At 45.9% G+C, this 25939-nt stretch overlaps 1 protein-coding gene across 1 annotated transcript in view; it reads left to right on the top strand.

Annotated features, from left to right (window-relative positions):
- The first annotated feature begins 1768 nt into the window (after window positions 1–1768).
- Window positions 1769–25939, top strand: part of LOC131196700 (polyunsaturated fatty acid lipoxygenase ALOX15B-like) — a 63067-nt gene continuing 38896 nt past the window's right edge. The window contains exons 1-6 of the mRNA XM_058179836.1: window positions 1769–1969; window positions 11123–11361; window positions 13144–13289; window positions 15118–15236; window positions 22361–22512; window positions 23090–23293. Coding sequence (XP_058035819.1) covers window positions 15170–15236; window positions 22361–22512; window positions 23090–23293 — 423 coding nt within the window. The 5' untranslated portion in view covers window positions 1769–1969; window positions 11123–11361; window positions 13144–13289; window positions 15118–15169. The remainder of the gene's footprint in view (window positions 1970–11122; window positions 11362–13143; window positions 13290–15117; window positions 15237–22360; window positions 22513–23089; window positions 23294–25939) is intronic.

The raw sequence follows: 25939 nt of genomic DNA, 5'->3' as shown, positions 1-25939 counted from the left end.
TGCCCCTCGACGTGAGTGACAGTGAGTTGGCCACACCCACCCAGTCACATGACCACCTTGCAATGCCCGCCTAGCCAGTCATTAGGTAGATCATATTAGTGGTCCGCGGGATTTTAAAATTATGAATTTAGTGGTCCCTGAGGTCCAAAAGGTTGGGGACCCCTGTTTTAGAGGGCGGGTGCATGCACGGAAGGTGCGGGAGTGAGCAAAGTGCATGCACAGAAAGCCGGGTGTACGCGCAGATGGGGCACGTGCGTGCGAAGCAAGCGTGCGCACGAGCGGCGAACCGGTGGTAAAAGTAAGCGAAACCCACCCCTGGGCTAGTGTATATTATTGTGTAAAAGTAAAACATTCAGGTTGTACAGGCCTTCCTCATCTTACGACCATAATCGAGCACCCCAACGTTCTGTCATTGAGTGGGGACACATGTTCAGTGAGTTTGGCCTCGTTTTATGAGCGTGTTGTGTCTCACTCGCTCCCCCTGCCACAGCCAGGCCCCTCTTATCTCCTGCCGGACGCTGATAGTTCGGAAGAATGTCCTGGAATGCCTCCAGCCCCCAGCCCTGGCACCATGCCCAGACAGGCCGAGCAAGACGAAGGGCCTGACGTGCCTTCAGCCCCCAGTCCTGGCACCATGCCCAGGCAAACGGAGCAACTAAACCCCTCCCCCACAGCATGTGAGCCTGAAGAATGTGAAGCCAGTCATGAGCTAAGATTACCAACAGCTGGAGGCTGGAGAGATCCTCGCTGGAGAGTAGAGAGGCGACGTCAGCAAAAGGAAGGGAGGGGCAGGCCTGGATAAGTGCTGAGTCATGGAGCCACACCCCATGGCCTATATAAAGGATCTGCTTTCTGGCATTCTCTGAGTCAGGCAAAATCTAACTTGGATTGCTGAAGTCACTTCCTGGTCTCCTGCCTGCCTTGAGAACTCTGATAGGACTTTGGCAGAGCTGCAGAGACACGCCTGATACGGACTTCCCCGACCCGGCCGTCAGCGGAGGAGTGGGACACGACAGAGCGATTCAGTGGTTCAGCGAATTGCGGCGGCGGTTCAGTTTTGTAACCCGGTCATTAAGTGAATCCAGCAGTCCCCGTTCTGACTTTGCTTGTCAGAAGGTCGCAAAAGGAGATCACGTGACTGCTCCCCCCCCCCGGGATGCTGCAAACCGTCATAAATATGAACCGGTTGCCAAGCGTCTGGATTTTGAACCCCGGGGATGCTAGAAAGGTCATAACTGTGAAAAAAAAAACCGTTCGTAAGTCCCTTTTTCCCCGTACCATTGTAACTTCGAACGGTCACTAAACGAACCGTTGTAAGTTGAGGATGATGTGCCAAAAGGAGTGCTTTTTTCCCTTCTTTCTCCCTAAGCTATTCCTCATTTTCTTTTCTTCCCTTCTTTCCCCACTCACCCTAGTTTTTCAAGGCTTTTTATTTCCCTCTGCATTTTATAGTTTGGCCCACCAATAAAAACATTTGCAAACTGGAAAATCTCCCCAGACTTCTCGGTTGCGTTGTGTGCGCAGACACAACCCATTGGCCCAGGCTCCGAAGCGAAACCTGGGTTTCAAAGGAAAACCGTGCAAGCTGCAACTGGCGAGCGCTATCAGTTTCAACGATCTCTTCCGGCCATCCTCAGTTCCTCCCTATTCCTTTCTTGACAAGAAAAGAGGGTTGCGAAGTTGCGTATTGAACAAGGAAGGGATGACAACATTCTCTTGGGCAACGGGGTGTGTGTTTGTGTCTGTGGTGTTGTTTTTGCCCAAGGAGAAGTTGCGGGATGCCTCGCATTGTTCAACAGAAAGCTGGGCTGATCGTATGTGCCTGGGTTCAGAGAGACTGCCCCTGACTACGGAGGCTTTGTGACAGTAGTGGGGTTCACCCCGGTTTGGGTGAACCGGTAGAGGAAGTGGCAGGAGGCTCTGCCCACCCGCCCGGATGTCATCATGCTCTGCGCAAACCGTAGCGAAGGTAAGTGAAACCCACTACTGCTCCGCGGCTAGTGTGACAGAGGAATAGAATCCAGCTGGGAAGGGGACCTTGGAGGTCTTCTAGTCCAGCCCTCCGCTCAAGCAGGAGAACCTATATACCATTTCGGACAAGTGACTGTCCTTCAAAACCTCCAGTGTTGGAGCAATCACAACTTCTGGTGGCAAGCCGTTCCACTGGTTAATTTTTCGGAAATGCCTCCTTCATTCCAGGTTACTTCTCTCCTTCATGAGTTTCCATCCGTTGCTTCTTGTCCTGCCTTTCAGGTGCTTTGGAGAATAGGTGGACCCCCCCCCCTCTTCTTTGGGGCAGCCCCTCAAATATTGGAAGGCTGCTATCATGTCCTTTTTCTTTATTAGACTAACAGAATCACAGAGTTGGAAGGGACCTTGGAGGTCTTCTAGTCCAACCCCCTGCTCATGCAGGAGACCTTAGTCCCTTTCAGACAAATAGCCGCCCAGTCTCTTCTTAAAAACTCCATCCAGTGACGAAGCAGCACCCACAACTTCTGGTGGCAAGCTGTTCTACTGGTGAATTGTTTTCACCGTTAGGACGTTTCTCCTTAGTTCCAGATTGTTTCTCTCTTCGATGAGTTTCCATCCATTGCTTCTTCTCCTGCCTTCAGGGGCTTTGGAAAATAATTTGACACCCCACCCCCTCTTCTTTGTGGCAGCCCTTCAAATACCGGAACTCTGCTATCATGTCACCCCTAATTCTTCTTTTATCTAGACTGGCCAAAGCCAATTCCTGCCACCGTTCTTCGTATGTTTTAATCTCCGGGCCTTTGATCATCCTAGTTGCTCTTCTCTGCACTTGTTCCAAAAATAATAATAATAATAACAACAACAACAACAACAACAACAACAGAGTTGGAAGGGACCTTGGAGGCCTTCTAGTCCAACCCCCTGCCCAGGCAGGAAACCCTACATCATCTCAGTCAGATGGTTATCCAACATTTTCTTAAATGGAACATTTAAGAAGTTGGAGCATTCACAACTTCTGCAGGCAAGTCGTTCCACTGATTAATTGTTCTAACTGTCAGGAAATTTCTCCTTAGTTCTAAGTTGCTTCTTTCCTTGATCAGTTTCCACCCATTGCTTCTTGTTCTACCCTCAGGTGCTTTGGAGAATAGTTTGACTTCCTCTTCTTTGTGGCAACCCCTCAGATATTGGAAGACTGCTATCATGTCTCCCCTAGTCCTTCTTTTCATTAAACTAGACATACCCAGTTCCTGCAACCGTTCTTCATATGTTTTAGCCTCCAGTCCCCTAATCATCTTGGTTGCTCTTCTCTGCACTCTTTCTAGAGTCTCAACATCCTTTTTACATCGTGGCGACCAAAACTGGATGCAATATTCCACGTGTGGCCTTACCGAGGCCTTATAAAGTGGCACTAACACTTCACGTGATCTTGATTCTATCCCTCTGTTTATGCAGCCCAGAACTGTGTTGGCTTTTTTAGCAGCAACCTCAACATCTTTTTTGTAACGTGGGGACCAAAATTCGTTGCAGGATTCCAAGTGTGGCCTTACTAAGGCTTTACAAAGCAGTACTAATCCTTCCCGTAATTTTGATTCTCTGCCTCTGTTTACACAACCGAGAATTGTATTCGCTTTTTTGGTTGCTGCCGCACACCGCCAGCTCATATTTAAGTGATCGTCCACTGGGACGCCAAAGTCCATCTCGCCGTTCCTGTTTTCGAGCCAAGCTTCGCCTAATCTCTACTTACACCTTTGATTTATTTTTAATCCTAAATGTAAAGCTTTGCTTTTTTTCCCCTCCCCGCGTTAAATTTCATTTTGGGGGGATAGGGCCCATTGTTCCCAGCCGATCGAGATCTTTTTGGATCCTGAGCTGGTCTTCTGGGGTCTTGGCCAGCGTGGCATGGTCACCGATCTACCTTCTCCGAACCAGGAGAAATTTACAAGCAGCCCTTGACTTGCAACGGTTTGCTTAATGACCGTTTAAAGCAACAGCGGCATGGGGGGAAAAAGTGAGACTGATGGCCGTTTTTCCACACTTACGAGCGCCGGGAAGACCGCAGGGAGCGCTGGGAAAGCCACAAGGAAGGCAGGGAAGCATGACGGGGCCGCAGGCTACGGGGAAGAGAGTAGGGAAGGCAGGCAGGGACAGTTGGGTGGGGCAGCTAGCTAGGCCGCAACCAGGCAGATCAGGGTATGATCAATTGGGCTGCAGGCACCGTGTGGAAAGGCAGGCAAACCACAGAAACTACTTGGTCAACCCAAGCGGGGCGGGAAGGGGCGAGCGGCAAGCGGGCAAACACAGCAAGCAATGAGCAGGCAGCCGGGGGCGGGGCCAGCCGGAGGTAGTATTTGCCGGTTCTCCGAACTACTCAAAATTTCCGCTATGAATTATTAACAGACAAAAATATTACTGTCCCTGAAAGACAAGTGAGGAAGATCTGGAAGAAATGGGTTGATTATATGTTTTGTATCTATTATAAAAGACTAGGTATTTGGATTTATACTGGATTTTGACGAGGATGGACTAAATTTGAATAGCTACTGTAATTCTTGGTATTGAAATTTTATAATGTGTTGTATTGTATTTTGAATAGAATAATTTTGAGAGTTTATGTAAGAAAGACCTGGGGGAAAAATTATATGGTTATAGAAGCTATAAGGGAGATATTCTTTGAATTGGATTGGATTTTTATGTTTTAGTTGGTTTTAAATACTTTAGGATTAATTTGTTTTATTGATTTACATATTTTGTTATTCTTAATTGTTAATTTTTTTATTTTTATTTTTCTTGAAGGATTTTGGTTGTGTTAGGAGGAAGTCAGAGCTAGAGAGGGAAAATTGGTATAATAGTTTTGGGGGAAAATCTTCTTAGCATATGTTTGTTTTATTTTTATCTATATCTTGTGCTTCATCCGGGAAGTCAGGGGGGAGGGGGGAGGGATTAGTGAAGGGAGGGGGGTTGGGGAGGGAAGGGGGAAAAAGAATTTTTTTTTTGTAAAACGTTTTGAATTAAAAAAAAAAAATTCCGCTATCAGTTCGCCTGAACCGGTTCGAACTGGTTCCTGAATACCACCTCTGGTTGTAACGATAGCGGGTGATTGAAATCGGGAATATTGGCCCCCGGCATGCATTTAGGACACTCACAGCGCCCTGATGGTGTGTGTATTTGTGTGTGTGTATGTGTGCAACCTTCCGACGAGCAAAATCATGGGGAGTGGGTTTCATTTCTCTTAAGTGCAGGGATTCGCTTAACGACTGAGGCAAAGAGAGGTCGCAAAATTCACCGAGCAACGGTCTGGTTTAGCAACACAAATTTGGGGACGCCATTGCGGTCGTAAGCCAAAAACTCCTTGTATTTTCGGAGTATCTTGGACTCCGGCGTCCCACCCTGCCTCCCTTCTCCGGGGCAGCGTAGCGAAAACTCAGGCTGGCGGTGGATGATGGGGTTGGGAATGTGCCATCTCACTTTCGAAAGCCGGAAGTTTTCTTGGCGGATCGCAGCTGCCAAAACGGGTGAGACTCCAGATGGAAATCTGAATTAAAGTGGGACGCTTGCCAAATTTCTTCTCAGCTGGGAACCGAACGGAGGCATGGCGACGATTATTATTATTGTTTTTATTATTATCGAATTTTTTGGGGCCACCTAGTTTGCAGTTCAAGGTGAGTTGGAGCCAGTACGGGCAGTCCTCAATCTGGAACTGAACACACTCAAAACCATAGAAATGGTGGTAGACTTTAGGAAAAACCCCTCCATACTTCCACCTCTCACAATACTTGACAACACAGTATCAACAGTAGAAACCTTCAAATTTCTGGGTTCTATCATATCGCAAGATCTCAAATGGACAGCTAACATCAAAAACATCATTAAAAAAGGACAACAAAGAATGTTCTTTCTGCGCCAACTCAGTAAGCTCAAACTGCCCAAGGAGCTGCTGATCCAATTCTACAGAGGAATTATTGAGTCTGTCATTTGCACCTCTATAACTGTCTGGTTCGGTTCTGCAACCCAACAAGAAAAACACAGACTTCAGAGGATAATTAGAACTGCAGAAAAAATAATTGCTACCAACTTGCCTTCCATTGAGGACCTGTATACTGCACGAATCAAGAAGAGGGCCGTGAAAATATTTGCAGATCCCTCGCATCCTGGACATAAACTGTTTCAACTCCTACCCTCAAAACGACGCTATAGAGCACTGCACACCAGAACAACTAGACACAAGAACAGTTTTTTCTCGAAGGCCATTACTCTGCTAAACAAATAATTCCCTCAACACTGTCAGACTATTTACTGAATCTGCACTACTATTAATCGTTTCATAGTTCCCATCACCAATCTCTTTCCACTTATGACTGTATGACTATAACTTGTTGCTGGCAATCCTTATGATTTATATTGATATATTGATCATCAATTGTGTTGTAAATGTTGTACCTTGATGAACGTATCTTTTCTTTTATGTACACTGAGAGCATATGCACCAAGACAAATTCCTTGTGTGTCCAATCACACTTGGCCAATAAAAATTCTATTCTACAACAATGCGTTTAAGGGCCATTTGGAATTACGACAGTGCTCTGGAAAGGGATTTACGGTCCTCACACTTACGACCATTACCACACAGATCCCCACCGAAAAGCAAAGCCAGTAGAGGCAGTCCTCAACTTGCGATGATGTGTTTAATGACCATTTGGAATTACGAAGGCACTCTGGAAAGGGACCTCACACTTATGACCACCGCAAAGGTCATACTTTTGACCTGCGTCACACTTATGACCGCAGATCGCAATCCAGATGCTTTGGCAACCGGATGTACAACGGGGGTAGCGTCCCCGGGGTCATGTGATTGCCTTTTTCAAGCAGTCCTCGACTTACAACCGTCCATTTAGTGACCGCTGGAAGCTACAACGGCACGGAAAAAAGGAACAGAGGCCCATTTTTCACACATACGACCATTGCAGTCACCCCCGTGGCTCCCTGGCCACGTGATCAAAATTCAGACGCTTGGCAAGTAACTCCTATTTATGACGGTTGTAGTGTCTTTTTGCAAGGAGAAGGAGAAGAGGAGACAGAGAGGGGGAAGGGGAAGAGGAGGAGGAGGAGGAGGAGGAGGAGTAGAAGTAGAAGTAGACAAGAATGAGGAGAAGGCGGAAAAGAAGGCAGAGGAGGTGGCGGAGGAGAAGGAGAAGGAGAAGGAGAAGGAGAAGAAGAAGAAGAAGAAGAAGAAGAAGAAGAAGAAGAAGAAGAAGAAGAAGAAGAAGAAGAAGAAGAAGAAGAAGAAGACAAGAAAGAGGAGGAGGAGGAAGAAGAAAAGGAGATGGAGCAGCTGGCTGGGCAATTCTGGAAATTGAAGTCCACAAGTCTTAACGTTGCCAAGGTTTGGACATCTCCTGTTCCAGAGTCCGTAGCACCCTCGGAGCTCTTGAAGCCGATTCTTCCCACCTTTCCAAGAAAGGAGAAATTGGACGTGCGACCCGAAAGCCAAGGGACTTCCTCCCCAGGAAGGTCATCTTCTGCAGTGAAAGTATTTTCCAACATCCAGTTTCACTTCTTCCTCCCTCGGCTGCGGCTTCAGCATCTTCGGGCTAAATAAAACCTCTTCTTCCTTCTGCAAGTTTCCGAGATGTTCCGGGGGGGGGGGTGAGGGCTGGAGGAGAAGGCTTGGGAGATGGCGAGATGGTCATCAGAGGTCAAACCAGGATCAGTCCAATTATTTTTCCTAAGGTCAACTTGCTTTTTGGGGGGGAGGGAGCCACGAAACCTCCTGCTTGCTCATCCTATCCCTCCGTTCCAGGTTGGCATCGAAGGTCAAGGTTGATGGCCTTCAAGCGAACTTTCCGTCCACCGATGGAAGAGACGTTGCCTTCACACGTCGTGCGAGCTTCATCCCTGGAAGTCTATGGAGGTTTTTTTCCCCAACTTTTTTATTTCGAGAGTCAACTGGACTTTCTGGCTTTTCTCGGAAGATGTTTCTCTTCTTTTTTTTTTAATATTTCATTTTGTCACAACAGTATACACAAACATCATCATAAATAAAAAAAACAACACATCATAAAAGAAAAAATATATATATAAGTAAAAGTATGCAACAGCTATGTTAATTTGATATAATGAAGGGAACAATAGGACAGGAACGGTAGGCACTTTTGTGCTCTTACACACGCCCCTTATAGTCCTCTTAGGAATGGGGTGAGGTCAATAGTAGACAGTTTTTGGTTGAAGATTTTGGGATTTTGAGTAGAGACTATGGAGTCAGGTAAGGAGTTCCAAGCATTAACAACTCTGTTACAGAAGTCATATTTTCTGCAATCAAGTTTGAAGCGGTTGACATTAAGTTTGAATCTATTGTTTGTTCTTGTATTATTGCGATTGAAGCTGAAGTAGTCTTTAACAGGAAGGACATTGCAATAGATGATTCTGTGTGTTAAACACAGGTCATGTCGAAGTCGGCAGAGTTGTAAGTTTTCTAATCCCAGGATTTCAAGCCTGGTGGTATAAGGTATTTTGTTGTTTTCGGAGGAGCGAAGAACTCTTCTAGTAAAATATTTCTGGACGCGTTCGATTGTATTTATGTCAGAGATGTGGTATGGGTTCCAGACGGATGAGCTGTATTCAAGAATAGGTCTGGCAAATGTTTTGTATGCTCTAGTTAGTAGTGTAGAGTTTTTGGAAAAGAAGCTGCGTAAAATTAGGTTTACAACTCTTAGAGCCTTTTTTGCTAAGTAGTTGCAGTGGGCTTTGGCATTTAGGTCATTTGATATGAAAACTCCAAGAACTTTGCCAGTAATTATTTGTTCCAATAATTTAACAACCAGTTCTCGGCCCTAAATGACCATCTGGGTGGGTGTGACAGGGAGCACTCAGCCTCCTGCATCCCACTGGGAGCGAAAACGGGGGGGGGGGCACGCACGCACTCCCGGCACCCCGTCTTGGGCCTAGGCCTCACTGAAGCCTCCTGGGAGTGAAAACAGGCAGCGGGGGGGGGGCGCACCACACCCCTGTGCCCCCGTTTTGGGGCTAGGAGGCCTCCCTGCACTTACTTGGGGGCCAAAATGGGGCATGCGGGGGACTCCTGGAAGGGGAGGAGCCAGCCAGCAATTTAACTACCGGTTCGTCCGAACCGGCTCGAACCGGCCCGAACCAGTTGTGTTTAAAATTCCTTCGGTGTTTTAATTTTTATACTTTATATTTGTTATGTAGTTATTGAACGTTTCCTTACAGGTAGCCCTCGACTTAACAGCAGTTCATTTAGTGACCGTTCACAGTTACGCCGCCGAAAAAAGGGACTTGCGACGTTTGTCACACTTATAACCAATACAGTATTCCTGTCCCGTGATCGAAATTCAGACGCTCGGCAACCGACTCGTATTTATGACGGTGGCAGCAGTGTCCTGGGGTCACGTGACCCCCCCATTTTGCGACCTTGAGGGAACCAGATTCACTTAACAACCCCGTGACTCACATAACGACCGCGGCAAAGAAAAGTCGCAGATCGGAGTAAAATTCATCCTTTAGCAGCTGTCTCACTTAGCAAACAGGAACGTTGAACTCAATTCTCCTACCCTCTGGAACGAACTTCCCCCTGGTTTACGCCAAATACCTGACCTTCGGACCTTTCGCCGCGAATTGAAAACACATCTATTTATTTGCGCGGGGCTGGCTTAAATTTTATTGGGTTTTTATTGGGTTTTTAAATTTTTCCTATGAATTTTAATGGGTTTTTAGTTTTATATGTTTTAAAGTCTTAGGCCAATGATGTAATAAGTTTTTTAATTTGGGTTTTAATTGTATATTGTATTGCTTGTTTTATTTTGGCTGTACACCGCCCTGAGTCCTTTGGGAGAAGGGCGGTATAAAAATCGAATAAATAATAATAATAATAATAATAATAATAATTGTGGATGTACGTTGAGGCCCACTCGCGTTTAGATTGCTAGACCAATTCCGAATGTCGTATTTTCTCTTTTTCACGTAAAATAATACGCGGCCTTGGAAAATAATAATAAATAGATAAAGCCGAGCTCCGTGATTAATTAAACCCCGAGTTATAAATATCTGCTTTTAAATAATAAATGCAATCAATGCCATGCAGGACAATAGCGTATTTCACGTGCCGCCAATAAAACTGAATAAAACCTGCTAAGCGGCCAACTTCAAAAAAACAGATAAAAGGAAACCAGTTACACATTGTCAAGAGATTAAAGTCTTTCCAGTCTTTTGTACATATTTATCCAACAGTAAATGTTTGAGGACGGAAACGGCAGCTGTCTTGGCACGCGCCCAAATCGCTTTTTATCACAATGGTCCACAAGGTATTTTCTGCCTGGGGATACAACATTTTCCCATGAGCCCTCAAAAAGGCCAGTCGTGAAATAGGGGGAGTCCTCGACTTACAGCCACCGCTAAGCCCAAACATTTCCAGGGCGAGATCCCTCTCGCAATTACGACGCTTGAGCCAAGGTGTCGCAGTGGTGAAAACGTAAAATTTGTTACTACCGGTTCTGTGGGCGTGGCTTGGTGGGGGGAGGTAATGTGACCAGGTGGGCACGGCCAATTTTTTATTTTTTTTACTTTTAAAAGCATTTTTTTCTACAACCTCTTCTGCCAAACAGGTTGCAAAAAAAAAAGATGCTTTTAAAAGCCTCTGACGATCAGGCAGCTCAGCTGGGATCGTCAGAGGCTTTTAAAAGCATTTTTTTTTACAACCTCTTCGGCCAAAGAGGTTGTTAAAAAAAAGCGCTTTTAAAAGCCTCTGACGATCCCAGCTGAGCCGCATGATCATCAGAGCCTTTTTTAAAAAAACTTTTAAAAGCACTTTTTCGGCCAAAGAAAAAATACTTTTAAAAGTTAAAAAAAACAAAAAAAAAACCCTCTGATGACCGCACGGCTCAGCCGGGCATGGTGGGGGGGGGCAGGGATTTTTGCTACCGGTTCTCCGAACCACCCGCCACCATCGCTACCGGATCGGGCGATCCGGTCTGAACCGGGAGCATTTCACCCCTGAGGTGTCGGCTGTTCTGTACCTGTGCATTCGGTTTTTCTTGCCTAAATGTAAAACCCTCCTGTGTTTGAGAAGAGGAGGAGGAGGAGGAGGAGGAAGAAGATGGGGAGTTTTTGGTGCTCTCTAAGCTTGGTGGTTTTCTTGCAGGTATTTCATGACCCAATTAGGCTAACATCCTCAGCGCTTGAAGAAGTGGAAGGAAGAGGAGGAAAAGGACTGTAGGGCCCATGGTGCTCTCTGAGCTGGGTGCTTTTCTTGCCGACGTGTCAGCACCGAACTAGCGAACATCGTCAGCGCTTCAAGGAAATGGAGTTGGAGAGGAGGGGGAGGACTTGGTGCTCTCTCAGCTTGGTCGTTTCCCTCCAGACATTTCACGACCCAACTAGGTAACATCATCAGTGCGAGAAGGGAGTGGGGTTTGTGGGGAGGAGGAGGAGGAGGAGGGGAAGAAGAAGAAGAGGTCTGTGAGGTCCTTGGTGCTCTCTGAACTTGGTGGTTTTCTTGCAAACGTTTCATGCCCCAACTACGCAATATCATCAATGCTAGAAAGGAGGGGGGGGGGTTGCAGAGAGGAGGAGAAGGGGAGACAGGGAGAGGAGGAGGAGAAGGAGGAGGAGGAGGAGGAGGTGGAGAACTGTGGGGTCTTTGGTGGTCTCTGAGCTTAGTGGTTTTCTTGCAGACATTTCATTACCCAACTAGGTAATATAATCAGTGCTAAAAGGGAGTGGGGTTTGCAGAGAGGAGGAGGAGGAGGAGGAGGAGGAGGAGGAGGAGGAGGAGGAGGAGGAGGAGGAGGAGGAGGAGGAGGAGGAAGAAGAAGAAGAGGAGGAGGAAGAAGAAGAGGAGGAGGAGGAGGAGGAAGAAGAGGAGGAGGAAGAAGAAGAAGAGGAGGAGGAGGAAGAAGAAGAGGAGGAGGAGGAGGAAGAAGAGGAGGAGGAGCAGGAGGAGGAAGAAGAGGAGGAGGAGGAGGAGGAAGAAGAGGAGGAGGAGGAGGAGAAAGAAGAGGAGGAGGAGGAGAGGAGGAGGAGGAAGAAGAGGAGGAGGGAGGAGGAGGAGGAGGAGGAAGAAGGGGAGGAGGAGGAAGAAGAAGAGGAGGAGGAGGAGGAGGAAGAAGAAGAGGAGGAGGAGGAGGAAGAAGAAGAGGAGGAGGAGGAAGAAGAAGAAGAGGAGGAGGAGGAGGAGGAAGAAGAAGAGGAGGAGGAGGAGGAGGAGGAGGAAGAAGAGGAGGAGGAGGAGGAGGAGGAAGAAGAGGAGGAGGAGGAGAAGACTGTGGGATTCTTGGTACTCTCTGAGCTGGGCGGTTTCCTTGCAGACGTTTCATGACCCAACTAGGGAACATCATCAGTGCTACAAGGCAGGGGGGTTTGGATAGAAGAGGAGGAAGAGGCGGAGGCACCCAGCCTTCCTCCCTCCCTCCCTCCCTCCCTCCCCCCTCCTTCCCAGGTGCGCCCTCGCGCTTGGCTGCTGCTGCTGCTGCGCCTTTGCCGGATCGCGCTGCCCGGGGCGCGGGCGGGCGGGCGGGTAGGCGGGCAGGATGGGTCGCTCAGCTGCTTTTCGGCCGGGCAGGGACTCCGGGCTGGCTGGGTTGCCCGGGGGGCGGCGAGAGGCGGAGGCGGAGGCGGCCCGCCCTTCCCAGGTGGAGCTCCGAGTGCCGAGGCTCTCTGGGGCCGCCCAGAACCGCAGATCCAGCGGGCTTATCGCAACTGGCGCATCTCCGGATCGCTTGCCCGCTTTCGGGGACCCTCCTGTCCGGGGGTGGGGGAGAATCTGCGTCCGGTGAAACGGAGCAAAAGAACCAGGCAAGACGGGTTGTTTTTTTTCTTTTCTCCTTGCGCGCAGCCCGATCCTAGCTTTGCGAGGATCGCGCAGGGAGGGAGAAGGTGTGGGTGGGTTATGGCACCGCCTTTCCTCCTCCTCCTCCTCCTCCTCCCCGCTGTAGGATCGCCCAGCCTTGCCCCACCTGGGCACCGTGGGCGGTGTGTAGTTGGGAAGGCGCAACTTTCTTTGCAAGGGGCGCCAGGTTGGAGAAGCGGTTGGGGAAGAAAGAACGGGCTGTTTCTGGGTGTGTGTGTGTGTGTGTGTGAAATTGCGAACCCCCTGAATTGCTCCGGAGCTCCGACGCATGGGATTTGTAACTCTTCTCCTCCTCCTCCTCCTCCCTTTTGCAGGCTGATCCGTTGGGACTCGGAGTACTTTCAGTTTGGAGAAGGGAACCAGGAGAAGAGGCCTCGTAAAGTGGAGTTGCGGGACAGGCAGAAATTCAACAGGGGCAGCTGCCCTTCCTTTACTTGGTTTCGCTGAGTGGCCTTGACAGGTAGTCCTCGATGTACATCCCCCCCCCACCACTCAACTGAGCCCAGCACGCAGGCCGCTCAGTGAAACTTCCGTTCAGCCCCGTTTTACGACCTCTCCGGCCGCCGTCGTGAAGCGAATTCCCTGCCATCGTTCAGCTGGGCCCCCCTCCCCGGTTGTTAAGTGTACCCCGGCGTCCTCCTTGGCCAGAGGTTCGCTTAAAAGTGGGGGGGGGGATCGCGTGACCCCAGGGACGCTGCGACCGTCGTAAGTATGAGACGGTGGCCAAGCGTCTGAATTTTGAAGACTGTGTCGCCGGGGAGGTCGGCAAAGGTCATGAGAGGGAAACAAGGGTCGTTAAGTCGTTGTTTTCAGTGCTAAATCGAACACTGTCTGTATTGTTTTTCTATCGCTGCTTTGAGTGCTGGAGCAGTGATTAAAACTGCGGTGTAAGCATATAAATAATATATGTGTATATATCTATCTATCTATCTATCTATATATCTCATATATCTCATATTCATATAAACAGTATATGTGTGTGTGTGTATTATATTGCAAAACTCAGATATATGTGTGTGTGTGTGTAAAATGTTGCAAAATATATATTTGTGTGTATATATATGTGTGAGTGTATAATGTTACAAAACTAGATATATGATACACACATATATATTGTTGCAAAATTCAGATATATGAGTAATAAAATGTTACAAAACTCATATATATATATATATGTGTGTGTGTGTATAGTTGCAAAACTAAGATATATGATACACACACACATACACATATATATTATTGCAAAACTCAGATATATGTGTGTGTATAATATTGCAAAATATTATATATATATATATATATATATATATATATATATATATATATATATATATATATATATATATATATATATATATATATATATATATATATATATAATATTTACACGTATTGTTGCAAAACTCAGATATATGAGTTATAAAATGTTGCAAAACTCAGGCATCTGATATGAGATCTCATATATATATATCCCAGAAGCAATCACACATTGCTTCTGGGAGCAATGTGTGATTGTAGAAGCACGAAGCTGAAGCCTGAAGATGACGAATGAGACTTTATTATTTATTTATTTATTTATTTATTTTTCGTATTTTTACGAAACTTTTTACGAGACTTTGTCGAAACGTCGCCAAGACACTTCCAATTTTACGCGGGAGAAAACCCGAATAACCAAAGACCTACATACAAACACCCGCAAAAACCTCAGATATATATATATATATATAGATATAGATATAGATATAGATATATATAGATATATATAGATATATATATATATATATATATATATATATATATATGTGCCTAAAGTCAGTGTTGGCCCCTGGCGAGGGATGTAGACAAGTCTGTTCGGTTTCTCAGCAGCCTTTTATTTCCCTAAAAAATGTCAGAGGACTGGCCCAGAAATCACCCAGCTGCCTTTTGTGCCTAAAGCAGGATTAGCACTCGGGTTCCTTACACCCCAACTAATCGTCCTTTCCTCAATCCGGCTCTCGGCTTATTCTGAAGCCCAGAAAATCCTTGTCCAGTCCTCCTACCCCACCCCCCCGCAAAAAAATAAATAAATGGAAAAAGAGACTCAAAATCCACACGGGTGTGAATGGCTGGACTTCTACACCAGTAACCTGAGTTGGATCATCCCTGGTTAGCAGAGAAGGGAACTCGTCAGGAAAGCCGGAGGGGGAAAAACAATAAATATATTTTTGCAATTTCAACCCCCGCACATTTGAACATTGGAAAAAAACAATTTTTCCCCCCCCTCTGGGGGAATGTTTTTATCTCTTTAGGAATGTCGGCTTCTTATTGAATGGCCCTCAATTGCCTTCAATTTGCCCCAAAATGCAGTTCAAAGGGATGCCGAGATCTTGGATGGTTCGCCAAATTTTCACGCCAAATTCAGCCCGAGGTAAGTAAGGTTTCTGGGGTTTTTTGGCCCAATGAGAATCCTGCCGCCTGAAGGTGCGATGCTCAGGAAATGCACGGGGAGTCCTCGACATACGACCGCCGTCGAGCCCACTGTTTGTGTGGTTCAGTGCAAACTGGGCACACAGGCGCACGAAGCGAGCATGTGCGCATGGGGCGAACCGGTAGCAACATAATGCGAATCCAGCCACTGGTTAAGTGAAACCAAGGGCCTCTGGTGGCTCAGACTGCTAAGACAATCTGTTATTAAACACAGCTGCTTGCAATTACTGCAGGTTCTAGTCCCACCAGGCCCAAGGTTGACTCAGCCTTCCATCCTTTATAAGGTAGGTAAAATGAGGACCCAGATTGTTGGGGGGGGCAATAAGTTGACTTTGTATATAAATATACAAATAGGATGAAAACTATTGCTAACGTAGTGTAAGCCGCCCTGAGTCTTCGGAGAAGGGTGGGATATAAATGAAAAAAAACACAACAACATTTGTTAAGGGTTGCCCCAAATTTGGCCGTGCGATTCTCCCCAGTTGTGTTAAATTTTATTTCCCCTGCATTAAGGCATCTCTCTTCGTTTCCTTTCGTTTCTTAACAAAGTTATTTCTAAATAATATACAACTGGTGTTTGCAGTTGAAATGTAGTTTTTGTTCCAGCTCTTTTTAAATCTCTCAATTTCCTTTTTTTTTTTCTTTTTTATCCTTTGGGTTAACATCTTTCATCTTCTGATTTTCAAATAGTCCTCGAGTTACAACCGTTCATTTAGTGACCGTTGGAACAGCACCGAATAAAAGGACTGATGAGCCTGTTTCACACTTACGACCGTTGCCATGTCACTTGGCTGCTGACTCGTATGGAGGACGGTCGTAGTGTCCCCGGGGTCACGTGATCTCCTTTTGCGACCGTCTGACAAGCAAAGTCAATGAGGGAAGCCCGATTCGCTTAACGACCGTGTGACTCACTTGAACGACTGCAGCGATTCACTTAACAACCGGGGCAAGAAAGGTGGCAAAATGAGACAAAACTCACTTAAGAATAGTCTTGCTTCATGATAGAAATTTTTGGCTCAGTTGTGGTCAATCAATCGATCAATCGGAATAGAGTTGGAAGGGACCTTAGAGGTCTTCTAGTCCAACCCCCCCTGCTCGAGCACTGTTTCAGACAAGTGGCTGTCCAGTCTCTTCTTAAAAACCTCCAGTTTTTAAGAGCACCCGCAACTTCTAGTGGCAAGCTGTTCCACTGGTTAAGTCTGGTGAATTGGTTAAATCTGGACGGTTGGATTAGATGACCTCAATGCTTCCATTTTATTTTTATTTTTTTTGTCTCCAGGCTTTTAATCATCTCAGTTGCTTTTCGTTGCACTTTTTTTTTTACCTTGGCACTTCCGTCGTAACTCGAGGACTGCCTGCATTGATTTTAAAACCTGCTAACATAACCAAAGTTTTTAGTTTGTGGAATTTCTGACTGCTGATAAAACTTTTACGATCTCTCCGGGCTGTTAATTCTCACAATCACAATTCGAACCCAAGAGCAAAATCCAAGTATTGTTCTCCTCTGATGGTTTTTTTTTCTTCCTCCCGTAAACGAATTAAGATATTTAAACATAGAAAAAAATCCTGGTTTGTTCAGAGAGCTGACGGCAGTCCTCGAGTTATGACCACAAATTGGGAGACAAGTTCCATGATTAAGCACTGCAGTCCTTAAGCGAGTTGCACCTGATTTTATGACCTTCTTCTTTTTTTGTGTGGGACTACGCTTGTTAAAATAAATCCATGCGGTTGTTAAGTGAATCACAAGGTCATTAAGTGAATCCAGCTTCCCCTACGGACTTGTCGAAAGCCCGCTGGGATGGTATCATGAACGGTGATCAGGTGACCCTGGGATTATTGTAAATAACGAATTTACTATCGTAAATAAACAATTTACTATTGTAAATACAAATGCCGGAATCTTGATTCCTCTTGACTGTAGAGATACCGTGACGGTCATAAGGGCGAGGTACCGCTCCCCAGTCCCTTGTTTCAGTACCATTGTAACTCGGAGCGGTCGCTAAACGGACAGTTATAAGTCGAGAACTGCCTACCGTCCTGTGGCTGAGCTTTCCAGAAGCGTATGGCAATTTTTTGTCCCCCTTTTTTAAAAAAAGATATTTTCAGAGGCCTTTTTGTTCTTGCATTTAAAGAGGTCATCGGCCTGAACCAACATAACTCCCTTTCTGTTGGCGTTCAACCAACTTTTTTGCAAAATAGTTCCTCTTTGTTCAGCTCGGAGAATTTCTTGGGTCGACGGGATGTTTTTCGGGGCGGAATTGTGTTGACGCGATGTCCCACTTCTTCAAAAAAAAAAAAAAAACCAACCAAACAAACCACCAAACCCTGAGTTTTGAATTTGCTTTCATTTTTGGGAAGTTCTTTTTGCAAAGTGTTAGCGCCAGAATAATTGTTCAACGCTCCCAACGCTGGAAGAGTTTTGAAGAAGAGATTGGACGACCGTTTGTCTGACGGGCAGGGGTGTGTGTGTGTGTAAATTTTCCTGCCTGAACAGGGGGGGTTGGGCTAGAAGACCTCCAAGGTCCCTTCTTCCAACTGTTGCGATTCCCTTCTAGTCTAGCAAGGGAGGTTCAAATCTTTAAATCTGTAGTCACGAAGAGGTCGCGATTCAAAGCAAATTCTGCAGAACTGGGTGGAGAATTTTTCCAGAGAAACCAATTGTGCCGACCAGCTTATACTGCGAGAAAAAACAACAACATTTGAAAGTGTTTTTAAAAAAATTTGCAGCCCAGTCTTATTAAAATTAATCGGAATTGAGATTTGGCAAATGCACATAGTCCTCGACATACGACCGCACTGGAGCCCTAGCTTTCCCGGGGCTAAGCAAAACCCTGAATTTCCCACCCCACCCATCCCCCCACGGTACAACCTTTCTTGTTAGATAGATGAATAAGAGTTGGAAGGGACCTTGTAGGTCATCTAATCCAACCCCCCACCCCACAGGCAAGAGACCCTACAACCAAATGGCAGTCCCAAATGTGTTGGAAAGTCGTAAGTCGAGGACTATTTACAGCTGTGCATTATTTCCCCTCTCGCATCTGGAACCAGCTTATTTATCATCATTCAAGGTTTTGTGTGTGTGTTTGTGTGTGTGCATTTTAAAGCAATCTGGCTGACAAACCATACTCAATGAGTAGTCCACATGGAGGGAAGTAAGCGGTGGGGTACCACGAGTTTTCCGTCTTAGACCCAGGACTCTTCCATAACTTCATAAACAACTTAGATGAGGGCATAGAAGGGGAACTTAACCAAATTTGAAGATGATACTAAGCTGGCAGGAATAGCCAACACCCTAGAAGATCCAGATGATCTAAGGATGATCTAAGGATTGACAGAGCTGGAAGGGACCTTGTAGGTCATCTAGTCCAACCCCCTGCCCAAGCATTACCTACAACCATTTCTGACAGATGGCAGTCCAGTGTCTTCTTGAAAGCTTCCAGGGATGAGATTCCCAGAACGTCTTGAAGGCAACTTCTGTTCCATGGGTTGATGGTTCTCACTGGCATAAAATTCCTCCTTATTTCCAGGCTGAATCTCTCCTTGTTCAGTTTCCATCCATTATTCCTTGTCTGGCCTTGGAAAATAGCCTGACCCCCCTCCTCTCTGGGGCAGCCCCCCAAAAATTGGAAGATGCTATCCTGTCTCCCTTGGTCCTTCTCTTCATTAGACTTTTTATTATTTTTTATTATTTTTTATTAGATTTTTATACCGCCCTTCTCCCGAAGGACTCAGGGCGGTTCACAGCCATAATAAAATAGAACAATATACAATTAAAACAACAGTTAAAAAAACATTATATATAGGCTGAAATATAAAACAATATCCTATTAAAAATTAAACTCTCTAAAAATATAAAATTATAAAATTTAAAAATCACGAAGCCAGTCCCATACTATCCATGCCCAGTTCCTGCAACCGTTCATCGTATGTTTTAGCCTCCAGTCCCCTGACAGCTTTGAACTAGGAGTGAAATGCTACCGGTTCGGTCCGGTTCGCACGAACCGGTAGTTACAAATGTTAAAAAAAAAAAAAAACTGACGATCCACTGAGTGACACACAATCGTGGGAACATTTTTAAAAACTTTTTAGGCCTTTTTTTACGACCGGTTCTCCAGAACCTGTAGTAAAAAATGCTTTTAAAAAAGTTTTTAAAAAGGCTCTTAACGATAGCACACCACAGCTGATCACACACACACACCCCGCGCACTGTTCTACTTACCTTCCTTCCCATGCCTCCTTTTAACATGTACTGCACATGTGCGCACGCACCTCGCATTTGGTGCGTGGCGCGCACTGCATGCGTGCGCATAGCATGTGTTTGGCGCACATGTGCAGATTTCACCTCTGCTTTGAACCCTGGGCCCTATCTAACAAAACGAAATTCACTGTAGAGAAAAGGAAACACTTTTTTATTTATTTATTTTGTCACCACAGTATATATAAGCATAAGCATGAAAGTAACTATATAATATATAAATATATATATAAGTATGTATTAACTATATTAATCGGATATAACAAAAGGAAACAATAGGACAGGAACGGTAGGCACATTTGTGCTCTTATGCACGCCCCTTACAGACCTCTTAGGAATGGGGTGAGGTCAATAGTAGACAGTCTTTGGTTAAAGCTTTGGGGATTTTGAGAAGAGACCACAGAGTCAGGTAGTGTTCCAAGCATTAACAACTCTGTTACAAAAGTCATATTTTCTGCAATCAAGATTGAAGCGGTTAACATTTAAGTTTAAATCTATTGTTTGCTCTTGTATTGTTGTGATTGAAGCTGAGCCGCGGTGTGGCTCAGGCTGTAAGAAGCCTGTTATTAAAACACAGCTGCCTGCAATTACTGCAGGTTCTAGTCCCACCAGGTCCAAGGTTGACTCAGCCTTCCATCCTTTATAAGGTAGGTAAAATGAGGACCCAGATTGTTGAGGGGGCAATAAGTTGACTTTGTAAATATACAAATAGAATGAGACTATTGCCTTACACACTGTAAGCCGCCCTGAGTCTTCGGAGAAGGGCGGGGTATAAATGTAAATAAATAAATAAAAAAAGTAGTCTTCAACAGGAAGGACATTGCAATAGATGATTCTATGAGTTAAACACAGGTCCTGTCGAAGGCGGCGGAGTTCTAAGTTTTCTAAACCCAAGATTTCAAGTCTGGTGGCATAAGGTATTTTGTTGTATTCAGAGGAGTGGAGAACTCTTCTTATAAAATATTTCTGGACACCCTCAATTGTATTAATGTCCGAAATGAGGTGCGGGTTCCAGACAGGCGAGCTGTATTCAAGAATTGGTCTAGCAAATGTTTTATAAGCTCTGGTTAGTAGTGTAGTGTTTCTGGAGAAACATTACACTACTAACTTAGTAGTAACTTACACTAATTTACTACTAATTATAATAATATAATTATATAATTATAATAAATATAACATAACATAACATAACATAACATAACATAACATAACATAACATAACATAACATAACATAACATAACATAACATAACATAACATAACATAACATAACATAACATACAATACAATACAATAACATAACATAAATATAATATAATGCAATACAATACATAACATAATACAATACAATACAATACATAACATAACATAACATAACATAAACAGAGTTGGAAGGGACCTTGGAGGCCTTCTAGTCCAACCCCCTGCCCAGGCAGGAAACCCTACACCATCTCAGTCAGGTGGTTATCCAACATTTTCTTAAAAATTTCCAGTGTTGGAGCATTCACAACTTCTGCAGGCAAGTTAGTTAGTTAGTTAGCTAATAGTTAGTAGTAAGTTACCACTAACTTACACTACGTAGGCAAGGAAAAACAAAAGGACACATATAGATTGGGTGAAACTTGGTTTAATAGCAGTAACCGTGAGAGGGATCTTGGAGTCTTAGTGGACAACCAGTTAAATACGAGCCAGCAGTGTTCGGCGGCAGCCCAAAAAGCCAATGCAATCCTAAATTGCATTAACAGAGGGATACCATCAAGATCAAGGGAGGTCCTAATACCACTCTACAAAGCCTTAGTAAGACCACACCTGGAATCCTGCATCCAGTTTTGGTCACCGCACGATAAAAAAGAGGTTGAGACTCTAGAAAAAGTGCAGAGAAGAATAACCAGGATGATGAGGGGACCGGAGGCTAAAAACATAGGATGAACGGTTGCAGGAACTGAGCATGGCTAAATTTAGTGAAGAGAAGGACCAGGAGAGACAGGATAGCATCTTCCAATATTTGGGGGGCTGCCCCAGAGAGGAGGAAACTATTTTGCAAAGCACCTGAAGGCCAGGCAAGGAATAATGGATGGAAACTGACCAAGGAGAGATTCAACCTGGAAATAAGGAGGAATTTTCTGACGGTGAGAACAATCAATCCATGGACCAGAAGTTGCCTTTGGAAGTTGTGGGAGCTTCATCCCTGGAGGTTTTTGAGAAGACACTGGACTGCCATCGGTCAGAAATGGTGTAGGGTCTCCTGCTTGAGCGACAGTGGGTGGGGGTTAGACTAGATGACCTACAAGGTCCCTTCCAGCTCTGCTAATCTGTAATCTGTATCACTTTCTCGTTGTTTTTCTTCCTCTTGGCCGGAATGACCCCAGTAAAATAAACATTGCGCAAGGATTAAGGAATAATGGAAAGCGATAAAGAAAAGCAGGCCATTGCATTGATGATGCAAGAGCTGAACAGCTGGGAGAAATGAGATTTTTGGCTGGAAGTTAAAAACAACAACACAACAACGCCCATTTGTAGCCTGGCGTCGAAAGGTGGTTTTGCTTCTCAGCCAAAATTCAAATTCTGGAGGAGAAGAAATAATTCTCAACGAGGGTTGATTTTATCGCTTCCGCTCAGCCAAAATTCAAATTATGGAGAGAGAGAGAGAGAAAAAAAATTCTTAACAATGGATGATTTATCGCTGCGGAAAAAGCCAAGCCCTCGGTAATAAATGAATGTATTGTTTCATGGAAGCAGGAAATGGACACAGATAAGCAAAGATCTTTTGAAAAATGACACACGCACCCACCCCTTTTTTTTTTTTGGCAGGCTACAGTGGGGACGCTTGGAGAAAATTGGCTTTTTTAAACAACCCCGATTTGAACCGAACGAGGCAGAATAGAATCGCCGGATTCCCAGGAATTCAAGGATGTGGTTTCCCGTTATTAGGAAAAGCCGCTGGTTTGCAAAGAGAAACGAGGGTAATGTTAATCTGTGGCTTTGGGGTTCTTTTGCAAAAAAACCAAGACAGTCCTCGATTTACGACGACTGTTGGTCATTAAGTAAGTCACAGCAGGTGGGTAGTCCTCAACGTACAACCCTTATTGTCTTGGTATCCTTCCGTACCAAATCGAACCGGCCGCAACCCTGCTTGGCTTTTTAATCATGGCTCGGGTCTACCCAAAGCGAACGTGTAGAGATAGTCCTTGACGTACGACGGTTCGCTTAGTGACTGTCCGAAGTTAGATCGGCGCTGAGAAAAAGTGACTTGGGAGTGGGGTTTTTTTGTTTGTTTGTTTGTTACTGACTTAAGGGCTGAAGTGATTCACTTAACAACGGTGGCAAGAAAGATTGCGAAATGGGGCCAAGTTCCCTTGACAACTGTCTCGCTTAGTAACAGAACTTTGGGGGCTCGGTTGTGGTTGTAATTCGAGGACTACCCATATTTAAGGAGAATATTCCAGGACATATAGGAACAAAATTCACTGTCTTTTTTTCCTTTTTTCCCCCAAATTCTGACCTTGCTATCACTGATCTTCCTTTTCTTCTTCGAAACAGGAAAAGAAGAATTTTTGGAGACAGCAGAGCACTCGGTCCTGCCCGGAAGCCCCTTCACCCTTGGTGTACAAAGTTCGCGTCGCTACCGGGAAACTTTGGGGTTCGGGCACCTTCGACTCCGTTTCCATCACCCTGGTGGGCTTAAAGGGGGAGAGCCCCAGGCAGCTCTTGGATAAGACCGGGAAAGACTTCATCCCCGGGGCGGTGAGAGAATTGCACCCGTGGCTCAAGGGGATGGAGGTGGGGGGGGGCAGGGATTGGGCGAAGAAGCCATTTTTAGTCTTTGCCAGTTTCCCGCTTGCAATTGTCCTTGCGAGGGTCACGGCTTGGTGGCTCTCTTATCCGTGTTTTTCAGAAAATAAGACTGGGTCTTATTTTCTTTTGGGTCCGAAAAAAAGTACTAGGGCTTATTTTTGGGGATGTCTTATTTATTTATTTTTATTTATTTATTTATTTATTTATTTATTTATTTATTTATTTATTTATTTATTTATTTATTTATTTATTTATTTATTTATTTATTTATTTATTTATTTATTCGATTTTTATACCGCCCTTCTCCCGAAGGACTCAGGGCGGTGTACAGCCAAATAAAAAGCGCAATATATACATTAAAACAAGACTAAAACAAACATATTACAAAATGGCCAAAAATTTAAAACATGTAAAACATTTAAAATAGTTGAAAAACCCTAAAATATAAATAACCCCGGATTAAAATTTAATTAGGCCAGTCCCGCTTGAATAAATAGATGCGTTTTCAGCTCACGGCGAAAAGTCCGAAGATCAGGCACTTGACGTAAACCAGGGGGAAGTTCGTTCCAAAGCGTAGGAGCTCCCACAGAGAAGGCCCTGCCCCTGGGGGCCGCCAGCCGACATTGTCTGGCGGACGGCACCCTGAGAAGGCCCTCTCTGTGAGAGCGTACGGGTCGGTGGGAGGCATAGGGTAACAGCAGGCGGTCCCGTAAGTACCCGGGCCCTAAGCCATGGAGCGCTTTAAAGGTGGTAACCAAAATCTTAAAGCGCACCCGAAAGACCACAGGAAGCCAGTGCAAACTGCACAGGATTGGTGTTACATGGGAGCAACGGGTTGCTCCCACTATTACCCGCGCAGCTGCATTCTGGACTAGCTGCAGCCTCCGGATGCACTTCAAGGGCAGCCCCATGTAGAGAGCATTGCAATAATCCAAACGGGAATATTCCCGCCCCCCCACTTTTCCCCTTCACTTCTGCTTGTACTCGGCGGAGCAGAAGGCCACACGTCGCGCCAGTGGAGTTTCCCCGTGCACTCCACACCGGCTTACCTCAGGGCCCCGCAGGCAGACCATCCATGCCCCGACACTTGCCTTACCTCGCAGTGGCGGCTCCGACAGCCCCATCCATCAGGACCCTGAGTGGCCACTGGCCCCCTTCTGCAGTGGAGCAGGCGGCCGAGCGTTGTTCCAGTATTGTTGCCATGAGGCGATGCGGGGGTGAGTGGAACGGCCCCAAATGCCCCGCACTGGCTTATCTCAGGGCCATCCACTCCCCGACACCTGGCTCGCCTCGCGGCCACAGCACCAGCACACTGCTTGGCCTCCTGCTCCATTGCGCCCGCAAGCGAGCAGAAGTGCGCTGGCGGTCACGTGGGCTCCTGCTGCTGCACGTGGGTGCCACGAGGTAGCTGTCGGGGCGTGGATGGCATGGCTGCAGGGAAACTGAGATAAGCAGATGTGGGACACATGGGGCGGCTCCATCACCACCCCCACCTCGTCTCGTGGCTGCGGCACCACGAGCAACCAGTGAAATCGGCGCCCGGCCGGCTGCGCACGCTCTTAAAGGTAAAGGTTCCCCTCGCACATACGTGCTAGTCGTTGCCGACTCTAGGGGGCGGTGCTCATCTCCGTTTCAAAGCCGAAGAGTCAGCGCTGTCCGAAGACATCTCCGTGGTCATGTGGCCGGCATGACTCAACGCCAAAGGCGCACAGAAACGCTGTTAACTTCCTACCAAGGTGGTCCCTATTTTTTCTACTTGCATTTTTACGTGCTTTCGAAACTGCTAGGTTGGCAGAAGCTGGGACAAGTAACAGGAGCTCACTCCGTTACACGGCAGCACTAGGGATTCGAACTGCTGAGCTGCCGACCTTTCAATCGACAAGCTCAACGTCCTAGTCCCTGAGCCACCACGTCCCCTGCGCAGGCTCTTAAGTAGGGTTTATTTTGGGGGTAGGGCTTATATTAGGCGCACACATAAAAACATGCTAGGGCTTATTTTCGGGATAGGTCTTATTTCCTGGGAAAGTGGGTATATAGGTGGTCCTCGACTTACGACCACAATCAAACCCAAATGTCTGCTGCTGAGCAAAACAGTGGTTCCCTCCCTCCCCAGGTTTTACAATCTCGTTGGTCACAGAAGCTCACAGAGCTTGGTATTTATCTATTTATTATTATTATTTTTCCGAGCCCAAAACGTTTTGGGCAAAAGAGGCAAAAAACATCATATTCAAACTTGGTACGGGCATCTAAATACGGGTAGGCCTCGATGTACAACCGCAATCGGGCCCGGGATTCCTGTTGCTAAGTGAGACAGCTGTTAAAGGAACTTGATTCCGTTGTACGACATTTCTGGCCACGGTTGTTAAGGGAAGCATTGCGGTCACTAAGTTAAGTCGCACAGATGTTGAGCAAATCCGACTTCCCTGTTGACTTTGCTCGACGGAAGGCTGCCAAAGGGGGTATTTCGTGACAACCCCCCTCCCGAGACACTGCGACCGTCATAAATGTGAGTCAAGTGGCCAAGAGGCTGAATTTTGACCCCGTGATCGTGGAGATGCAGCAACGGTTGTAAGTGTGAAAAACACTCGTAACGTT

The sequence above is a fragment of the Ahaetulla prasina genome, chromosome 4 (genome assembly GCF_028640845.1).
Source record: "Ahaetulla prasina isolate Xishuangbanna chromosome 4, ASM2864084v1, whole genome shotgun sequence".
Classification (NCBI taxonomy): domain Eukaryota; kingdom Metazoa; phylum Chordata; class Lepidosauria; order Squamata; family Colubridae; genus Ahaetulla; species Ahaetulla prasina.
The sequence above is the reverse complement of the archived record's forward strand: the minus strand, read 5'-3'. Positions and strand labels throughout refer to the sequence as shown.